The sequence below is a fragment of the Thermobia domestica genome, chromosome 7, assembly GCF_964235325.1.
Source record: "Thermobia domestica chromosome 7, izTheDome1.hap1.1, whole genome shotgun sequence".
Taxonomy (NCBI): Eukaryota; Metazoa; Arthropoda; class Insecta; order Zygentoma; family Lepismatidae; genus Thermobia; species Thermobia domestica.
The window spans coordinates 60,762,742-60,782,950 of record NC_137460.1 but is presented as its reverse complement, the minus strand read 5'-3'; the positions used below and the strand labels follow the sequence as shown (position 1 = coordinate 60,782,950).

At 33.2% G+C, this 20,209-nt stretch overlaps 1 protein-coding gene across 1 annotated transcript in view; it reads left to right on the top strand.

Annotated features, from left to right (window-relative positions):
* The window catches only part of LOC145690154 (nose resistant to fluoxetine protein 6), a 150,480-nt gene that overhangs the window by 110,418 nt on the left and 19,853 nt on the right, over positions 1-20,209 (top strand). Inside the window, exons 6-9 of the mRNA XM_081764764.1 lie at positions 3,378-3,545; positions 6,925-7,018; positions 15,109-15,228; positions 19,043-19,208. Coding sequence (XP_081620890.1) covers positions 3,378-3,545; positions 6,925-7,018; positions 15,109-15,228; positions 19,043-19,208 — 548 coding nt within the window. The remainder of the gene's footprint in view (positions 1-3,377; positions 3,546-6,924; positions 7,019-15,108; positions 15,229-19,042; positions 19,209-20,209) is intronic.

Genomic DNA, 20,209 nt, shown 5'->3' with positions numbered 1-20,209 from the left:
TGTTTGAATGATTAATTTACTATTTGAGTAATTCACTGACTATTTGAATGATTAATTTATGATTTAAATTATTAATTTATTGTTTAAATAATAAATTTACTATTTGAATGATTAATTTATCGTTGGAATGATTAACTTACGATAGGAATAATTAATTGTCTATTTGAATGATTAATTTACGATTTAAATGATTAATTTACTGTTTTAATGATTAATTTACTATTTGAATGATTAAGTAACTATTTGAATAATTAATTTATTATTTGAATGATTAATTTGTTATTTGAATGATTAATTTACTATTTGAATGATTATACGAATAGTTTCCCTCCCATGATTCGAATAAATGTTGGCAGTAATATTTAGGTTTACTTTCTCTAAAATGCAATCCTAGATGTAGTACTGGCATAGATAGTGAGAAACAGTGATATACAAGGAAGGCAACTCAATTTTCTCACATTTAAGTTCGTGGAATATTCCTTAAAGAATAATGCACAACACAATAGAATAACTTCTTTATCGTCGCTGGAGCTTAATAGATAATTTCCGCGTTTATATTTTAGAAATTGTAGACTGTATATTCCATCTTAAATATTTCTTCCATCGAGTTTTACTAGGTTAAAGTGGTTCTCTTCTAGTTTTCTTCAAAAGGAATTTTAATTCTAGCCAAATTTAGAGGAAATGTATATAGAATCACTTAATTAGTTGTAGATCCCACGGTAATAACGGCATATTATATTAACTTATACTCTTCCTAATTGAATATATAAATACTTTCAAACATATAAGGGTCATTCTCACTTAACTCCGGCAGGTCATGCAAGCAAAAAGTCAGAAATGACTTTCAATAAATAACGAAAAGGTCATTTTTGTTATGATCCTTAGAACTTCTCAGTAAAGATTCCATCTTTTGGCGTACACTTTTCATCTCATTTTTTAAAGTTTTTAGAAAGTTGCCATAATTCAAGTCACTTACGTTATCGTATGCGCCTCTTCACTAAAGTGAGTTATTTTGTGCTTGTAGAAATAATTTGTTTTGCAGAACTAGACAAGATATGCATTATGACATGAAACAAATATTTCTTAACGGCTTTTATTGAAGGAAATTTGCTACAATGTACAAAAGTAACATTTGTGACAAGCAAGTAACATATGTGACATATACGTACTGTACTAAAGTTCAGATTTTAATAGAAGAAAGAGAAGAAAATTAACTTCTAAAACACTTATCAGACTCCACATTGAAAATTTCCCATATACTTCCGTCTCAGTACCTACTTATTTGCAGATAAAATATACCGAGTGCGTAGAAAAAGTTATGCTCTCTTCATTACGCTTTTAAATTCATCTCTTTCGTTTGCATTTTTAAAATATTTTTTTAAAAAATATTTTATATTTTAATATAAAAGAATAAAATAATAATAAAATATGTTTTAAATAATCTTCCCTGTACTTGACACATTTATTAAAGAATGAAAATAGATTAGATTATATAACGAAATGGTTCGTATGAAAAGCATGTTTATTGAACTTTTATTCCAAACGCGCTATTGCATTTAGTAATTTCAGCACAGTAGCAGTTCAGCCAAAGAAATCAGAAAACTGAATGTTTATGTTTAAAAGAACAATAAGCTAATCCGACGAATTTTATTGCAGATGCAAGCCCGTCGATCGGTGTTCATTTTTCACTAGATTGAAAGAGAACATTTTTTATCACTTTGGAGATTATTTATATCATTGTGCTATAGAATGACAATTATTGATTAAATATTTATTGTTCTATGTCAGAGACGTTCTTTGAAGTCACGTAAGTTACTGAGACATTTGGTAACGTATGTGACATGTTGTATATTTTAAAGAATATATATATATATATATATATATATATATATATATATATATATATATTAGCATAGTCCTGAAACATTGGTAACTTACGTGACACATATTAAACCTACTTACGCCTTCATCTACATGTTTTCTTCCACAAGATTAAAAACGTATAAAGACCATAGGCGCTACTGATTACACTGAAGCGTGAAACATTCAGAGAACAAAACTAACCATTTCACGTTGTATTTTGAACTCTGCTGTGTGTTGGAAATTCATAGAACCAGAGAGTAACTTAAGTGATGGACAATTACAGGACAGAAGTTTCTGAAAAAAAAAAAAAAAAATACTCACTAAAAAAAGAAAGTTTACATTTTTCATTTTTATAGAAACTTCTGATTATGATCGTATCGTAATAATTTTATTTTGCATCTTATACTTGTCAATGTAGAATAACTACTTCAAACTTTGAAAATGCTATTGGGACAGGTAAGTTATGTGACAAAATCAGTAATTTTTATATTATTTTCAGATAACTCTGAAATATATTTCCCTGTTAATTATGTTCCAAGGATTAGCAGCAGCTATTCTGTCTCCCTTTAAAACAGAAACTAAATAAATTAAATTTTGAACATCCTATGCAGTTGTACATAGCGTGCCGGAGTTAAGTAAGAATGACTCATAAGTATTATTTCAATCATTCTATTTGCCGGAAGGGCGGCACGCTTGCTCAGTGGTAGAGCGTTCACCTCTGGTTTTTGGGGTCCCTGGTTCGATCCCAACTCGCGCTAAGTGGGCTTTGTGGTGGACAAATACCGTATTTGTGAGTTTTCTAGGGTTTCTCCCGTTTCCTTCCACTTCATTCATTCCATTTCATTCATTTCTTATCATCACTGTCTCCTTTAGCCTATCCGGCATAATCGTGGGACGTAAAACTGAAATATTTCATTTTCATTTATTTCATTATTTGCCGGAAGAATTTTCTAACATATCCCATGAAATTTCTGTTAACAAGTTTGTAATAACCCGATTGCGCTTGTTATAGTAACGAAAATAGTTAATAGCAGCTAATAGTATTGCCAAGTTCGCATATAAAATAATACAATAGACAGTACCAGAAAAAAAAAAACACAGATAAACCAATGTGTGCTTTACGACAACTTTAAAAGTTTAAAATTCTGACTGTGCAGATTTCTTTTGGTTGGTACTTTTTGCATTGTAAGTTACAATAACTAAATATTTTAAGTAATATTAAATTTAGGCATACCGTAAAAAAATCAGAATTTATAAAGAAGAAAGGTCAAAACAAGTGTAGAGAAAACGTAAGTAAAATCAGAAGCTTACAACAAGTGAATAAAATTAATATGCTATTACAATAAATTTAATTTTCAAGATAACACGTCATGTTTATCCTCTTTGATGTTTACTTTATGACCCACTTCTGCAAAGTAAAAATGTACTAAAATAAAGTATTTCTTCTTGTTGTACTCCCTAAAAACGACAATGATTGCACAATGTTTAAAAAAGTATTTTACAAATCTTCGCAGGTACTATTGCAAAAATTCTGCTATCCTTTTCTCTGTGGTCAAACGTGAAAAAGGTTTGTGGATCAAATGTTGGAGATGATAGTTTACCACCTCTCCATGGTCTTCGTCTATATAGTATGCTATGGGTTATACTTGGTCATACATGTATTGTATCCTTCAAATATTCTGGTAAGTAATACATTTTTAGTTCACTTTATTTAAAGGTATATTTGAAAGATTTTATTGATTTATTTTATTCATATAACTTAAAATAGCAAATACTCCTGTATTCGTATTTTCTTGACGTTCTATGATTCTATTTTCTTATCTTATTTTTTTCATGGGTGTATTTGGCTGCTTTGACATTTTTTAAATCTCTATATTATCTTTTGTCATTTTATGAGATATTTCCTATTGTTTTTCTTCTATAATCCTTCCATCCGTTATTTTTATAGATTATCTTTGTATTTACGGAGCGATCCGCCTTTTTCTTCCTCTTTCTCTGACAAAATAACCTGTTTACTCGTTTCTCCAATCACAATATTCTATGTGGCTGATGAGTGATACATTTTGTGTGTGCAATTTTTATTTTTTTTATTTTTCCTTCTCTGCTCCTTGATGATGAGTGATTTGTGACAGGAAAGACCAGTGCTTTCAATGCTTGTATTTCTAGATAATCATATAAGTACTTTTATTTATTCTGAATTTCGTATGACCGCATTGGGACATCTTTTTAAAGCAGCGTCGTAACGAGTATTACAAGATGGAGGGGGGGGGGGGGAATGAAACTTGAAATTGCCAAGTCTTGATTTAAAAATATTGCCAAGTGTTTCGAAAATCTTAGTCTCACTTTTACCAACCCTGTGGAAAACTCTTACAGTAACCTTATTTTCATATTCGTTCCACTCCATGTCACGTCTGAGATACGAATACGAGCAGCCCTTGTTCCGCTTTCGAGTCCAATTTCACACCTCAACTCAGGATCATTATCATCACTCATGGCTAAGTTAGGTAATTCCCACCAGACAATCCTCACGAGAACCTTTAAAGCTACAATCAGTTGTAGAAATGCATTAAAAAACGTAGAATAAGGTATGCTGTATTTACCACTTCTGATGTATGGATATCTAATTTACATAAACATTCAATTGAGGGGTTCAGTGAGAGTCCAGGCTAACCTACATCCTGGTCAAAATTGAGATTTTGACGGAACAATATAGCAACGTCATTAATTGTACCTGAACCACTTGTTGATGTAGCTTGCCTTGAGATAGGGGCGATCGCCAACCAAGAAGAGGAAACTTTTTTATTTTAAATATAAAATAAAACCCATCCAGAGTTTGAGCTCTTAAAAGTAGCTCTAACTTGTAAGTAGCAGCATTACAACCCACCACAACCCAGAAGTCCGTCCAGGATCCGCCCCTGCTGCATACTAAGCCAAAGTATGAAGATAAGTCGTATCCTTTGTAACGTGTTGTTTTCATTTTTTCATGTTTTTCTCAGAAAGGTAAAATTGTCAGTTAGCCTAGTATCTCGCTAAACATCTCAATTGTGAAAAAACAAACCAATAATTGTTGATGCCACCCTAAAACACACCTATCCAAAGCGTACAAAATATATCACATTATTTGTCCTTTTCAAAATTCCTTGCGATATTTTCTTCTTGCCAAGCATCTAAATGTCATTTTGAAATCTGATCTTCTCATTTCAGTACAATTCTTCTTTGTTTTAGCTCAGACCATCTATTAATAATGTTTTCTAAGTTTCCTAAGCTTTGACTTATAAATACTATAAAGAAAGGAAGAATTGCCATTTCTGTTTAACTTTCCGAAAGAAGCAACTACGGGATTAAAAATAAGGTAGGAATGGCAACACATTTGTATGAAAATGAAGTGAAACACACACCGGTCTATGCTTTCGCCCATCAGATGTATTGTTTGGAACCCAAAAATATGACTTTTGGAATCTTGCACTTAGGTTCACAGCGGAAGCGACGAAATGACTTGACTCATCAATTGTAGCTTTCCCCCCACCGAACAACACCCTCAAAAACCTACTGTGATACCATTCCCAAAACACACTTTTGTTCAGTACTCCCTATTCGAAAAGTCCTGTAAATAAAAAGTCTTACTGGAAAACAGAACTGAAATAAGCTATATGTTGTCCTCTATACAATATTAATATGATCACCTTTTGTTTCAAAGTGAAAGATCTATTCACACACAAAACAGACGCAATTACACAATATATTCATTCTGGTATCAAAATCTCCTTACATTTGACATTTTACTATTAGAAAAAACTCTTAAATTTGTCAAATTTACATATTATACATAGTAAAAAAAAATATACTAACTAGTTACTGCCTTGTTCTTGTTTTATTCATATCAATTCTTATTAATCCCCACAATCTGCCTCTTGTCTTGTATACGCTCTTGTATCAAATGCTTTTGCGTCCAATACGGTACCTGCTGCCGAAACGCCCTCTTCTGTCTGTCTTTGTTTTAATTTTGCACGCCACCTCTATTCTGCTTCTATCAGTGGTACAATTTTCCGATTTTTTCGTTAAAGATTCTTCAAAATGCTTAGGAATATCAAATGAACTAAAGTGAAGTGTGATCACTTGCAACAAGTAAAAAAACTTAAAATAATTATATCAATTTATTTGAACATAGGAAACTACGCAAAATTTATGCTAAGTTTATAAAAAAACGGATAATAATTTACAGCAACTGGGTACCTAAGAAAATGTTAAACCAAAAAAAAAAAAAAAAAAAGACAGCATTCTTCAAATTGCCAACTAGTTAAGAAATTGGTAATTTAGAGGGGGAGGCTCCCCCTTAACGACTCCCCTGCTTTTAAGCATATATATATATAGTGAATTAGATCTGACTGGACCTGAGTGTAGGAGGAACTTGCCGTTAATGTAATCTTCTAAAGGCCCTATGAAATTTTAAGTACGTAGTTTATTCTGCATTAAGCAAAAGTCTGTATACATTGAAAATAAAATGTGGTATTGTGCGGTTCTGTTAAAAACAATACGTAAAACAGTACTTAAAACAATACTCAAGATTTAGTTATATATACACACAATTATGTACACATATAAACTATACAATTTTTCATACATATAATCATGACATCCACACATCTTGACTCAGAATTTAACAGCGTCTCATATATATATGTGTGTGTGTACTTTGTATATGTCATCTAATAACAGCCAAAGGAATATTGCTTTCATCGAAATTCTTCGACGAAATACTGCTTTCATCGGCTTCATGCTCTTCAAAATTGTTTTAATCCAGGATCTCATATATCTCTATTAAAAGAAATGGTAACAAAATGTTATTCTAATGCTATTTTTTTTTTTAGAAATTGTTTGCGTAATTCTTGCGCATTTTGAGGTATCTTTTAATGTTGATATCACTTATCTTGCACTATTGATCTCAGTGTGAGTAAACTATCAATAGCGCATTAAAGCCAATCAATACAATCACAAATTCCGCTTCCAGTTTTGCTTTGCCAAAGATGTGAATAAGTACAGCTTTAAATATTTCTTTTACAGATAACAAAACATTCAGGTCAATAGTGGAAAAGAATTTTTTCTTCCAGTCGATAACGAATGGGCCGTATTCTGTCGACACCTTCTTTTTCATTAGGTAAGAAATAAATATAGAATATTATCTTGGTATGTTATTTTTTAATTGTATTATTATTATTATTATTATTATTATTATTATTATTATTATTATTATTATTATTATTATTATTATTATTATTATTATTATGGAAAGTTAAACATGAAATGTTGACCAGACTGAACAATATAGTATAACTTCGATATATGTATTCACTTTGAAAATATATGAATTATATTTTATTGAAATCATTTTATACACTTAAAACTATTTTATGCACATAGAAACACCTCCATCAAACTTTGGAAGTTTTTTTTTAAGCCAATTAGAAGAAACAGTCTTGATAAATATGAGTTAAGAAGCTTTTTTAAAGTGCTATGCGCTTTTGAAGCTGTGTAACGTTCCAGCTTAAAAATTACGGGATCTAATTCAAGCATCGAGAAACTATGTAGGAGTTACTACAAGTTCCGTGTAAATAGCCAAATTCATGAACCATATCGTAATGAATTTTTCACTTGAGCAACCGCTGAAAATTCTCAACCCATTATATTGGGGCTCCGAAAATGTTTGGTGTGTGCACATATCTTACCTCGCTGTAGTAGTTAGTGCGTGTGTACTTTTTCTGCCCAGGGTTCCGGGATCAATTCCAGGAGGGGGATCCGTGAAATTCTAACGCATTACGGTGGTTCGAATTCTACCTTAAATTGTAGGTCTTCGTCTCCTGTAGCCTTGATATTGAAAAGGACTCCATCCAACTAATAGATATGAATATTTAAAAACAACCTTTAACCCAATAGGAACAAACAAATTCCTAACAGGACATTAAAAATAAATTAGTTTCCAGAAGTCGATAGAAACATTTTCACATTGACGCTAATAGAAGTATGCTATGCGTGAGAACTTTCGTTAATATTTCATTAGATAGAAAAGGACGAAATTTGAAATAAAATAAAAGCTACTTCAACACATAAATAATATTAAACTAGGTTAAACTTTGTAATCACTGTGCGCGAGCTACTGTTGTAAACTAATTAGTATACTATTGAGGACCTTTTGTCGACTGACTTTGAAAATAATTTTAAAAGAAAAAGCATTTTTCTCGCTTAATAGATCTTACTTTAATGCAGGCATTTTCGTAATATATTTCAGAATCCAAATGTTTATAATTGTAAATAGTAAATTATGCTTACTTAATAGAAAAGCTATGTAGCTGTTCTATGTATTATTGTATTATCTTTCTGTGTTGCTGAATTATATGTATTATACATGTATTATATGTATTCTTGTATTTTACTGTTGAATTATATAATTTGTATTTTATTTTATTAGTACTTGTATTCTTACAATTACTGTCGAGCTCTATATCTATTAATACATTGCTACTTAAAAGGTCTGAACGAGAATAGAATGAGAATAAATCTGATTCTGAACAACTAAAGAGATGAGCAGTTATTAAGGAACGTCAGAACCGTTAATATATTGGTTTTGGTTAGTATTATCTGCACGATCTATATAGACAGAGACTACGGTTACTACGCAGATCATATGGTACCTAAGTAGATCAGTAGGTATATATGTAGATCAGTTTCGGATGATCATCGAGTTATTCCGTCGTTTGTCTTGATGCATGAACAGCACTATTATCGTGCACAAAAATAAATTCATCTTTATCCAGAAAATGTCTTTGAAGGGATGGCAGTAGCATGTTCTGTAGTAATTGAATATAGGTTGTACTGGTCATCCTTCCAGGATCTGCCACGAGCTCATCCGGGTCAGCAACTGTAATAATTATAACCGCAGAATTAAGCCGAAATTCTTCCAGAGTGTGATGTTCGAATTACGTGCTGTGGCTAGAGTCATGTGGTTGGTATAGTAGTATAAATTTCGTCTTCCATGTAGTCAGTATAATATTGCTGTTCCGTATTGTTCGGAACGGAATACCTTCTCGTCGGACCAGATGACTAAGACTTAACATGCTTGGAGAGTATTCACATGCAACTGAGCCCATCCCAGGCGCCTTGTCTTGTGCTCTTCTACTAGAATAGTTTTCTTTGCGGTATGTGCATGGTTAATTCCAGCAGACTTGGGTCGTTGTCTAATTGTTTCCTGCGAACATCCGTATTCTACTGCTTTATTCCTCGATGATGGATCGATGACGCAAGAGCTGATAATACAGATTGCAATGAAAAATCGAGAAAAATTACGAATTGCTAGGAGAGTTACATAGATGAAACCAAAAGAAATCTAAAGGTCTGTGTCAAGGAGCATATTATCGATTCAAAGGCAGAAAGCCCTATCAGATCTGTTGAAACATGTAAAAGAAACACAACAGGTTAGAAAATTCAAAAATGTTATTGGGGGTCAGAAATGAAGACTTTTATTTGAAAATGTATTATTCCATTTAAAAAGAAAATGGACAAGGGATAGTTAAGTGATGAATGGGAAGCATACTTTCAAACTTTGCACAGTATTGGCATAACAACGAAAATAACAGCACGAGCTGGCAATCTTTCACTATAGAACAAAAGAGAGCACAAATCGTCTCCACCATATTGCAGGTTATATCATCACCATTTGATGTTTGATCATTGTACTTGACAAAATGTGTTCCAGCACCACTCTTCCTTTGGTAAGTCCGTTCCATTTTATTCCCTGATGCTTTTATTTTTCTTCTTCCTCTTTTTATCTTCCGTGATCAAGACTCCAGAGGAGACTCGGAAGCTCTAAAGTGCAAATAATATTCAGTAATTGCAGAAATCTGTAACTAGAATGATAGTTAAATTCCTGAGCGTGGTTGTACATTGTCTGAAGTAATTCAAATAGCTTTCTAGTAATTTGATAGATTTCGTACACCTATTGGAAATCCGGAATATTTTAAATACTGTAAAGGACTTTATATTTTTTCTACTTCCACTTGAAAACAATCACATATCCTGAAGAAGGTATACTGTAAAATCTTTCGCTAAATACTTCATCATATAGGAGAGAAGACGGTAAAGAAAGAAGAATGAATTAACAGAAAAGTAGCTCTGAAGTTACTCAATTCTTATTTTTTTTCTTATCCCTCCTTCTTCATATCTGATGAAGCATTAGCGAAAACCCTCATTGTGTACTTTTGGAGCGAGTGATTGTTTCCTTTATTTTCTGGTAATTCTCCCAGGCTACAACCAGTACTTCAAATAATAAAACGTTAACAACAATAACATGAACTGCAGAGAAGGAGAGAGGATCTTGTGGACTTTCTTTCAAAGATTTTGAAATAATGACCATCCCCTCCATACATATACTGAAGTCTCAGATATGTTAGAGAAAACTGGAGAAGTTCTATTTCTCGGAGTGTTATTTACTTATACAATAAAAGACGAAAAATGAAATAGATATTCCTAATATCAAACTGACCAAAAAAGCTAAGTAGTTATATAATTGTATTACTTTACTGCCACCTGTAATTACAGAAATGATGATTTAAAAAATAACTTGATTTAGATGAGTGCATATAAAGTGTTACAGAATTTCAAGAAGAAATTTTAGTTAGAGGACGAAAAATATTTTGTAATTCCCCCCCACCCCCCGCAATTTACTCGTTTTAAACTATGCAAAAGTTTATCATAATTGCGGTGTGAATTAATTGTAACATAAATGTAACTATTATATATACACATGATAATTTAAACCTTAACGTTGTTTATTATAACATATTGTTTATGTTTAACGACAAAAAGAAAAATGAAAATGAAATTTTTGAGTTTTACGTGCAACGGTTATGCCGGTTAGGCTAAAGGAGACGGTGAAGATGAGAGATGAATGAAATGGTGGAATGAAGAAAGTGGGAGGAAACGGGAGAACCCCGAGAAAACCCACGCACACGGTGTCTGTCCACCACAAAGTTCACTTGGCGGGAGCAGGGTTTGAACCCGAGACCCCTAGCACCAGAGGTGAACGCTCTACCACTGAGCCACCGCGGCCCCTAACGACAAAAAGAATAATCTTTATTCTTTTCTATTTATTAAAAAGTAGAGAATGATGATGCTTTTATTTAATAGGTGTAGAAACTTGTTTCAAATGAGTTTGAGTGTTATTTCCCACAAAAGCGATTTTTTCTTTCTTTCACAGAGTGTGTGGAGGGTAAGAATGTAGCTTTGGATAGAACTGAAAATCATATAGAAACAATTAATATTAAAGTGAGTAACAATTCAGCTCTTCTATGCCACAAATAGCAGCAATGGCTTTGCTGTCTGGAACATTGTGAGGTCTTGATTGCAGGGAATAAAAGGAAAAAAATGAGAGAAAATTACAGTAATGAAAAACTTAATAGCAACTCCATGTAATTTTATGCGTTTACAAGGTTTAATAAGAACTTTTTACGTAAGTAAGAATAACCATAACGAAATATATATCAGTTTGAAGGACATTTTATGCAGAATGCAAATTAAGTTACAGAAGTTACGTACATCTGCAACAACGGTTGATACTTCACAAAATGTGACGTAAATGAAACACAAATGAACCTTTTCGAATGTTCGTTTTATGGACATCTGGACTAGTTTACTGTGAAGTCCGCGCTTGACTATTTAATCAACTCCTCAATCGAGCAGCACCATTCGTCTGTCCATTCTCGTTGTGTGTCTGTTCAGGATTACACAAATGGAGTGTTGAAGTTGTTAAATGAGTAATGAAACTTGTTGTCAGTTTTGAAATTCAAATTTATACCCTAACAATTGTTTTTCTTTCATATGTTTGTACTGGGTGCATTTTAGAGAGAGAGAAAAAAAAAAAGTTGTGCAATTCACTTACATCGGACATAGAATGGGGAAAAAGTGTGGCATTAACATCGAGAAAAGTCAGTAAAATTCGAACATTGAGTCTGGCATAACCAATGCTGAAATAGCGCAGATTATAAAAGTAAGTAGGCACTTGACTAAGATCTGGGGTGCATAAAAAGTAAAAGAATTGGCAGATGTGGTCGAAAAGTGAAATCCTCTCCGGTGCAGTCTGACGGTTGCGTAATGCAGACAGATTTCAGTCATCACATGATCTTGCAACGAGTTAACAGGAAACATCTGGTATTAATGTTTGTTGACATACAGTGAGAAACAAGTTGAAATCCGTGAGTTTGCGTTCTCACAGGGCTGCCAAGAAGCCATACCTTACACAACAATAGTGTACAATGCGTGTGCAGTGGACCAAGGCTCACAAAGATTGGACTAGTGAACAACGGCTCCAATTACTGTTCAGTGATGAGACGAAAATCAAGATTTATGGAAATGCTTCACGTGCCAATGTATATCACGTGTCTCGTAAAGCACTTAGTCCTGCATGTATGAATGTCATGATTTGGAGGTGTTTTTCTTCCAGTAGGATTGATAAGATCCCTATTTGTGATAATGTTGTTAGTTCACAAACATACAAAATGATTCTTCAGACTAAAATTATACTTTCAGGAAGAGGTTTATTCACGGTGAACCCTTTATTTTTCAAGACAATTCTGCCCTTTGCCACTGTGTCAAAGTTATAAAAAAATCATATTCTTTTCTTACGGCATGTTGCACCACTTCCTTCGCCCGGTAATTCTCTGGATTTAAACTCCCTTGGAACTTTATGGCGTGATTTGAAGGTTATGGTTCGTGCAAAGACACCTACAACAAGAAATCAGTTAATTGAATCAATAAACGACGTCCGGCAACATTGCATTCAAGTAGGGACACTTGCAAAACTTAGTAAATTCCATGCCAAAATGGTGCAATCTCGTCATCAGATCGTGTGAATGTAAGTATTAACTCAAATCAGTCATTTTTGTACAAATTTTAATTTAACAAGCGTTAACAATGGGTGTTACATTTTGTAAAGTATCATCCATTGTTGCAGATATAGGTAACGTCTGTAACTTAATTTGCATTCTGCATAAAATTTCCTTTAAACTGATGTATATTTCATTGTATGATTATGCTTAGTTATGTAGAAACTTCTTATTAAACCTTGTGAACGCATAAAATTACATGGTGTTACTATTAATTTTTCCATTACTGTATATTTTGACCTTCAAACTCCAACGCTTAACGTTTCAGACTTTAGTTAAGATCTTCCAGGGAAAGAACTCGTTAAAGTATGCAATGATAAGATTGTCCAGGGGCCTTTGATCTAGGAGATATGTTGTTTGACGATGTGTTAATAAGTGTTCAACAATCAATTATATTAGTCGTTCGCTGTAGGAGCTTTTGGACAAAAACTTTTAAGCTCAGAAAAGAATGATGTGGTTTTACTGCTGACGAAACTGTTCCTAAAGATAATGAAAATTGCTTCTATACCAATAGTTTGATCAGAGAAGCAAACTTTATTATTATCATCCTCTTAGAGAAAGCAACATGAGGTCCTACGAAAAATCATCTACTTGTTATGATGATTCCTCACGAACAAGCCTCTGTGGAACATGGAGTTAGCTAACACACAAACAAGTAAAGAAAACTTGCCAAGATTCAATATCTTGTATCTGGAAGATTGATTTCGCTGGACAGAAAAATAAGAAAATTCATGAGTCCATTATAACAAAAACTTATAGAAATATACATTCAGCAAGAGTAGCACTTGTATTACGAGACAGGATAGGTCAACTGGTTTTGATAATTCAATTAAGTTAATGTTGGAAGAAAAATGATAATATGACCGTCGAAGTTGAGAAGAAAACTTACTTTGACGTTTTGGCAAATACGGCAGAGGGGAAAAATACTAAGTCAATCAATGAAGTTTCTAAAATATCAAAACTAAAACTATTTGTTAGGTATAGTTCGTAAACTTTAAGAAATACATAATAGCTTTAGTTATTTAAGAAATAATTAATCAGAGGAAGGATTTTTAGCATGTTTTGTATAAGCATTGTACGTAAATAATCTTTTGTTATTGTACCTTCATTTTGTTCTTGTATTTGTACATATTTAAGCATTATTTTTTGCAGTAAATTATACTTCAAAACAACACATTCTCAAGGAGTTTCTTTTGACTTTTTCTTTATATATTTCTGGGCCAAAAGATCCAAAATATTTCAATCAAAATTTTTCTTGTAGGCCTTATATCTGGAGAACTACATATATTGTAGCCGAACTCAAACTATCAGTTAACTCAGTATGGCTTATTCCGTAGAAAATACGAAAACTCGACTTAGGGGCTGTTCATAAATGTTGTGGCCCCTGATCCAAAAGCTAATTATTGACCAAGATCGCAACCTTTTGATTTTTTTTCCTAAAATTCTTGTTGTATTATAAACCTATGTAAAAGTCACATATATATGTTTAGGAATTTTTATATAAATAAAATAGGAATAGGCCTATATATATGTGTGTGTGTGTGCGTGTCTGTGTTTACTTTCTATTTTATATTTACTTGTATATATAAAGTACTGTGTTGAGTTTTTTTTTTTTTTTTAATGTGCGTGTGTGCATTTAATTGACATAATTCAATATTGCTAGTTGGATACAGTGTAGTGTTGAAAATGTGGAGTGTGGAACCACGCAGCAAAGAAGATTGCTATGATTGCAGTCAAAAACATTTTATACACATCAAGGGCATTTCATTACTAGTTTAAGCAGTACATAAAAGCATATAGTTCATTAATTATCATACATATAAATACAGCAGTTATTGTAAGTACAAAAATATAATTATTTGTATCATTGCAAGCCATGTTTGCATAAGGACTTGTCTACAACGAAGCAATTAATACATATATTCATTGTACTGTGAATTATGTTATATACCTGCAATAAATTCATAGTATAAAAATAACAAGGCCAAATCTTAGAATCAGCTTCAATAATACGGTCCACAAGGTTTTGTATTAATACCTTAAATCATATACATACTGTAAAAAAAGATATGCAAAAAAGTTTGGGACCATGGTATGACGATTCATGCTGGAGAAATTTTTAGAAAGTCCTTCAAAAATCACGGAAAAAGTATATGACTGATTCCCACCTCCTTCGATGTCTACGGGAGGTAGTAGTTTAGCCACTTGTGAGGCTATATACTTGAGAGTTATTTCATCATTAAATTACTCTGTAAACATACATTTTTACTGTTATTTTTTATTTTTATTTTTATTTATTTATTTTTTTTCGTAGCGGATTACTAGTTTCCTACCTTTACTACAGAACAACTGCAAAGCTCAGCATGGCAAGATCAGCAGGAATAGGTTCATCTTCTTTACAATATCTCGTTTTAATTACTTATCGATTCTTAAGGTAAGTCTACACAAAATAAATTGGATTCCTTCTTGTACATGTAATATTTGTCTTCCTAAGAAAATTAACCAATACGTAAATTGCATTCAGTTATTTTTTTATGTTATTGTTTCAAAGAAAAACGAGGACAGTTGTAAGCTACTAATCAATCATTCACCTGATTTCAACCGTTCTCTAAATGGAGTTGATCACTTCCTTAAGAATCTTTATGAAAAATGACAGTTTACAAATTTGTTACTATTTAACATACAAAATATAATAACTAACTGGTTCATACTAGTTTCGCTATCTTAAATAACTTACACTAAAAATACAAATCGCTGAGTAAAGCAACGTTTATTTTAAAAATAATAAATGCGTGACAATTTCGCCAATTAATTGAACATATTGGCTTCATCAGTCACTGTAAAAACAACAGAGAGTTGTATCTAAACATAACAATCATAGAAAATGGTTCAATTCCCGGTGGGGTCACTCGGTCGAAAAAGTGTAACACGCTTTTTCAGGCCAGCTACCCTGAATGAGGTTTTCCTGGGCTTTCCTCATTCACACCAGGCAAATGCCGGGGTGGTACCTAACTTATAGGTCCCAAGTCGTTTCCTTCCTTTCCTTTCCCTGGATTGTGTGCTCGCCGAGGGACGTCATCCCTCAAATCGTGACGGTCTAAATGACCTTAGATGCCGAAAGCCCAGAAATCTAAATCCTAAATCCCAGAAAATGGTACTGAACGCTGATTGGTTGACCAAAACAGATTCAGCCAATTATAATAAAAGTTAACAAAAATGAAACTTATGACGTAACGTTAATAAGAAAGTGGAAGGAGGGTAGATTTATTGGGAAAGAGAAAAGCTGTGTTATGAATTGGAATACTGGGCTTAGTAGGGCAAGTTATTGAAAAGACTTAATCTGTAGCTAAGTTTTCCACTGGACCAAGGGGGGAAATGGATTTGCGGTGTTTAGTTTCATTTTTGTCAACTTTTATTATGATTGGCTGGATCTGTTTTGATCACCCAATCAGCGTTCAGAACCATTTTCTGGGATTCTGTTATATTTAGATGCAATTCTATCTTATTTTTTACAGTATCTGATGAAGCCAATATGTTCAATTAGTTGGCGAAACTGTCCCACGTTTATTATTTTTAAAATAAACGTTGCTTTGCTCAGCGACAGGGCAGGAGCGTCATTTCAGATTTTGCTTGGGGGGGGGCAAAACCCCTTGATATAAGTAGAATTTCGCGTTTTTCACTCATTTACTACTACTCTATTGATAAAATCTATATAAATCTCAAACTCAGGGGGGAAAAATGCCCTTCCCTGCCCCCCTAAATGACGCCCCTGCGACAGGGCCGTGCCGTGGGGGGCGAGCGGGACAACGGCCCCGGGCGCCGAAGTAAGGGGGCGAAAAATTCGGGAGAAAAAAGGAAAATAGATAGGGAAAATTGCTTGGAATATATGCATGGGGGCGCCGTCGTATACTCTCGCCCCGGGCGCTGATTTTCCACGGCACGGCCCTGCTCAGCGATTTGCATTTTTTAGTGTAAGTTACAAAATATAATGTTCATCACAGATCTTAAGAAATAAAACTAACATAAAAAAGTTAGAAAGAGAGTACATTTATATAAAATGACTTATTTTACTATTTATTTATTTATTATTTATTTGTATTTGCCCAAATATAAATGTGCTAAAATTATTATTACTGATTATATGTACAATCATAAATATAAATAAGTCTCGTGATATTTATTCAATGAATAGTTACATGGAATAACCATAGGCATTACTAGAATTACATATCAGTATATTAACACAAAGATAGCAGTTTCCGATCAAAAAATTCATTCACCAGATAATAGTATTTTTTCTAAGTAAAAGACTAACAAATTAAGTTTAAAAGATTGGAATAAAGAGATACTTTTACTGAAACCTTAAACATTGTTCTAAAAATTTTAAAATTCGAACATTATTAGTGACTTCAAACAAATTTTGAAATAATTAATTTCAAGCAAAAGGGGTATCCGGAAAGAAAGATACACATGGTTACAAATAGTTAGTGAAACTGTATTGAGCGAAGCACAATCAAAGTGACACTCACTACTTTCCGATATACCTGGGTAGTCACCAAGAATTTGTAAACAACGGTCTGAACGTTCTGCCAATCGTTCAATTCCTTATCGATAGAAATCCATCCCTTGATCGCAAAGGCATTAGTGTACCGCTGTTTAAACTTGTTCATTCTTGGCGAATCGTTGTTCATTCCGATTTTTTTAACGCTTGCCGAAAAGATGAAAATCGTATGGTGCCAGATCTAAACTGTAAAGCAGATACTGTCACACCTCCCGTCGAAACCGTTTTTTGTAGTTCGGGACGTATGTAGAGTTGCGTTGCCAGAAGAAAAGAACAATGCCTCTGATCAACTTGTCACGCCTCTTGTTCTTGCGAAATTATCACAATCTTTGGCATTACGAATCGTTACTAATGGTTTTGCTCCTTTGCCTGAAAATTGTGTAAATCATTCCTTCAAGCCGAAGAAATCAGTGACATCTCTGCTGAAGGCATGATTTTATATTTCTCTGATTCCATACCTTATTATATATTTCATTTTTATTTCTTTATTTTTTTCTAAGCTACGTACTATGTAACTTAGAATGTTTCCGAGGTATGTATATTTATGGATGCATCAAAAGAATCATATGCTTCTTGCACAACTTCTCATTCTGTGATCAAAATTTTCTTTGTTTTGGTCTGAAAGCAAAGAGAGAAGGAGGTTCAAGATAATATGTTTAAACTCTTCGATGATTTGAGGGAGCGGCAAAATCGCTCGTGCTGTCATCTGGTGGGGTGCTACCCTGAAACAAAGAGACACCTTTTGTTATACTAATAGATATCAGCTCTGGTTCTTCTGTTGAGGTAATCGTGCCTGTCCATGAGCTAATTACTTCAAGTTTAAAGTACTAAAGTTAGTATGTTCTAAACCAGTTGTGAAGGAGAGTGCGTTGAATTAGTGACACAGCTTTTCATATGTTCGGCACGAGACACGTAATAGATTTCCAACAACCAAATATTGCTGGACAAACTATGATTTTATTCAGTCGAATGAACATTAATTGGTACACAAGTGCTAATGTCCATTAAAGTGGATTAAATCACACTTCCCGTCCCATCATTTGGTTAACCAAACAAGATGTATAAACAATACGTTTCTGAGGAGTTTCGTGCTCCATTTCTTCTTAGTTCTACTCATAGTGGATATATATATTTTAAAAAAATCATAAAACTAAAATTTCTGCTGTTATGCATGCGAAGTATACTAATATTGTACGTGATGAGGACCAGCGACTCATTATCCTTGTAGATTGCACTTTTAGTTTCGTGGAAATTAGCTGTATTCCGGGAGTACGAATCAGATATGTTTACTGTGCTGCTATCTTCTGATAAAATGACAAGTATTATATCTAAGTGGTTTGTACATCAGTCATTAGATGTCATTAGCATGCAAGATGAAGATATAGAACGCAGCATAGCCACTTACAGAACTTGATGCTCTTTACCTCTTTGGTTCATAGTTTTGATCGTAAGGAACTTCTAAAATCTTCCTAATCAATTTTATTTTTCCACTTTTTTTTTCCCCCTGAAGAGTATGTTTGCCGATGATAAACACTATCCATCAGACATGGTAGCTAATGCATTGGATCTTCTATAACAAAATAAATAAATATTAATTAAAGTAGAAACTACATACTACTTTAAGATCGAAACATGTACCATATTATTTATTGTGTGAGATGTAAATTTTCTCTCTTTCTATTTTCAGGTTAACTCCACCTTATTTATTTGTTCTTGGTGTTGTGGAACTCACGGAAAAATGGTTCCATTATTATTCAGTTTTTGAGCCCCCAACACTTGATTACGAAAACTGTCCCAAATATTGGTGGAGAAATATTTTGTACATTAATACATTGTTCCCTGTAAAGGATATGGTAGGTAGTCAATACATGTGATATTTTCATATTAAAAGCAGGTAGTCTATGGTGTACGTTACACGGTAACTAATTATATATTATGTTAAATTTATCAAGGTTACTAATATATTTGCCGTATTTACCAACGTAATTTGGGCACTATTAGAAATCTACTTTGGTCATTGAAAAGTCAGTATTTTGGGTTTTAAGTAATTGTTGCCTCAAGTGGAAGCTTAAACTCAATCCGCCTTATGCAGAGTCGTTTCGAGGAATGATTAGCGTTATACTAAACTACTGACTACTGCAGGAAACTTATGTATACTCTTTAGTATGGCACTAATCGCGCCTCAAAGCGACTCTGCATAAGGCCCAATATGACTAAGGACAAATTATCTCTTTGTATTTCAAAGGCCTCAAACGAAACAAATTTTGTCCCACTCGTAATCCAGAATAAAGACGTCCATGTCTTCTAGGCAGTCTTCGAAGTGGGAAAAAAGTAGAGGCGGTATGTTTTATTATGATTTTGACTCAACATACCTGTTATTTAAATACTGTCTTGATCACTGATAAACCAGAGACGGTATGTCATTACTGAAAAAACCAGAGGCGGTATGGCATACCACCGCATACCGTCTCACTTGGACCACTGCTTCTAGGTTCTCTTATTACTCTTCACTACTTGCCTGTAGACTTCGATATACATTTTGGAAATTTCATCTAAAATTATTGAAAGCTACTACTCGACACTGGATAAGTCGTATTACGCAGCCTTAAAGGTGCGACATAGAGTCTAAACACCAAAGTTCTGTTTTTTTTCTTTTTCTTTTCTTTTTCTTTTTCTTTTTTTTCTAACCAACAGTTATCAGTGTCACCGATTTTCCACAGCGAATTAAAAGTTCTTCAATTCCACTTCTTGCGCCTAGCCTATTTTCATGTTCCTGACACATTCATCAAGGAAATCTCCCGACACAGAAAAACCAACTTTACAAGATCATTTTCAAATACGATTTCAACAATTC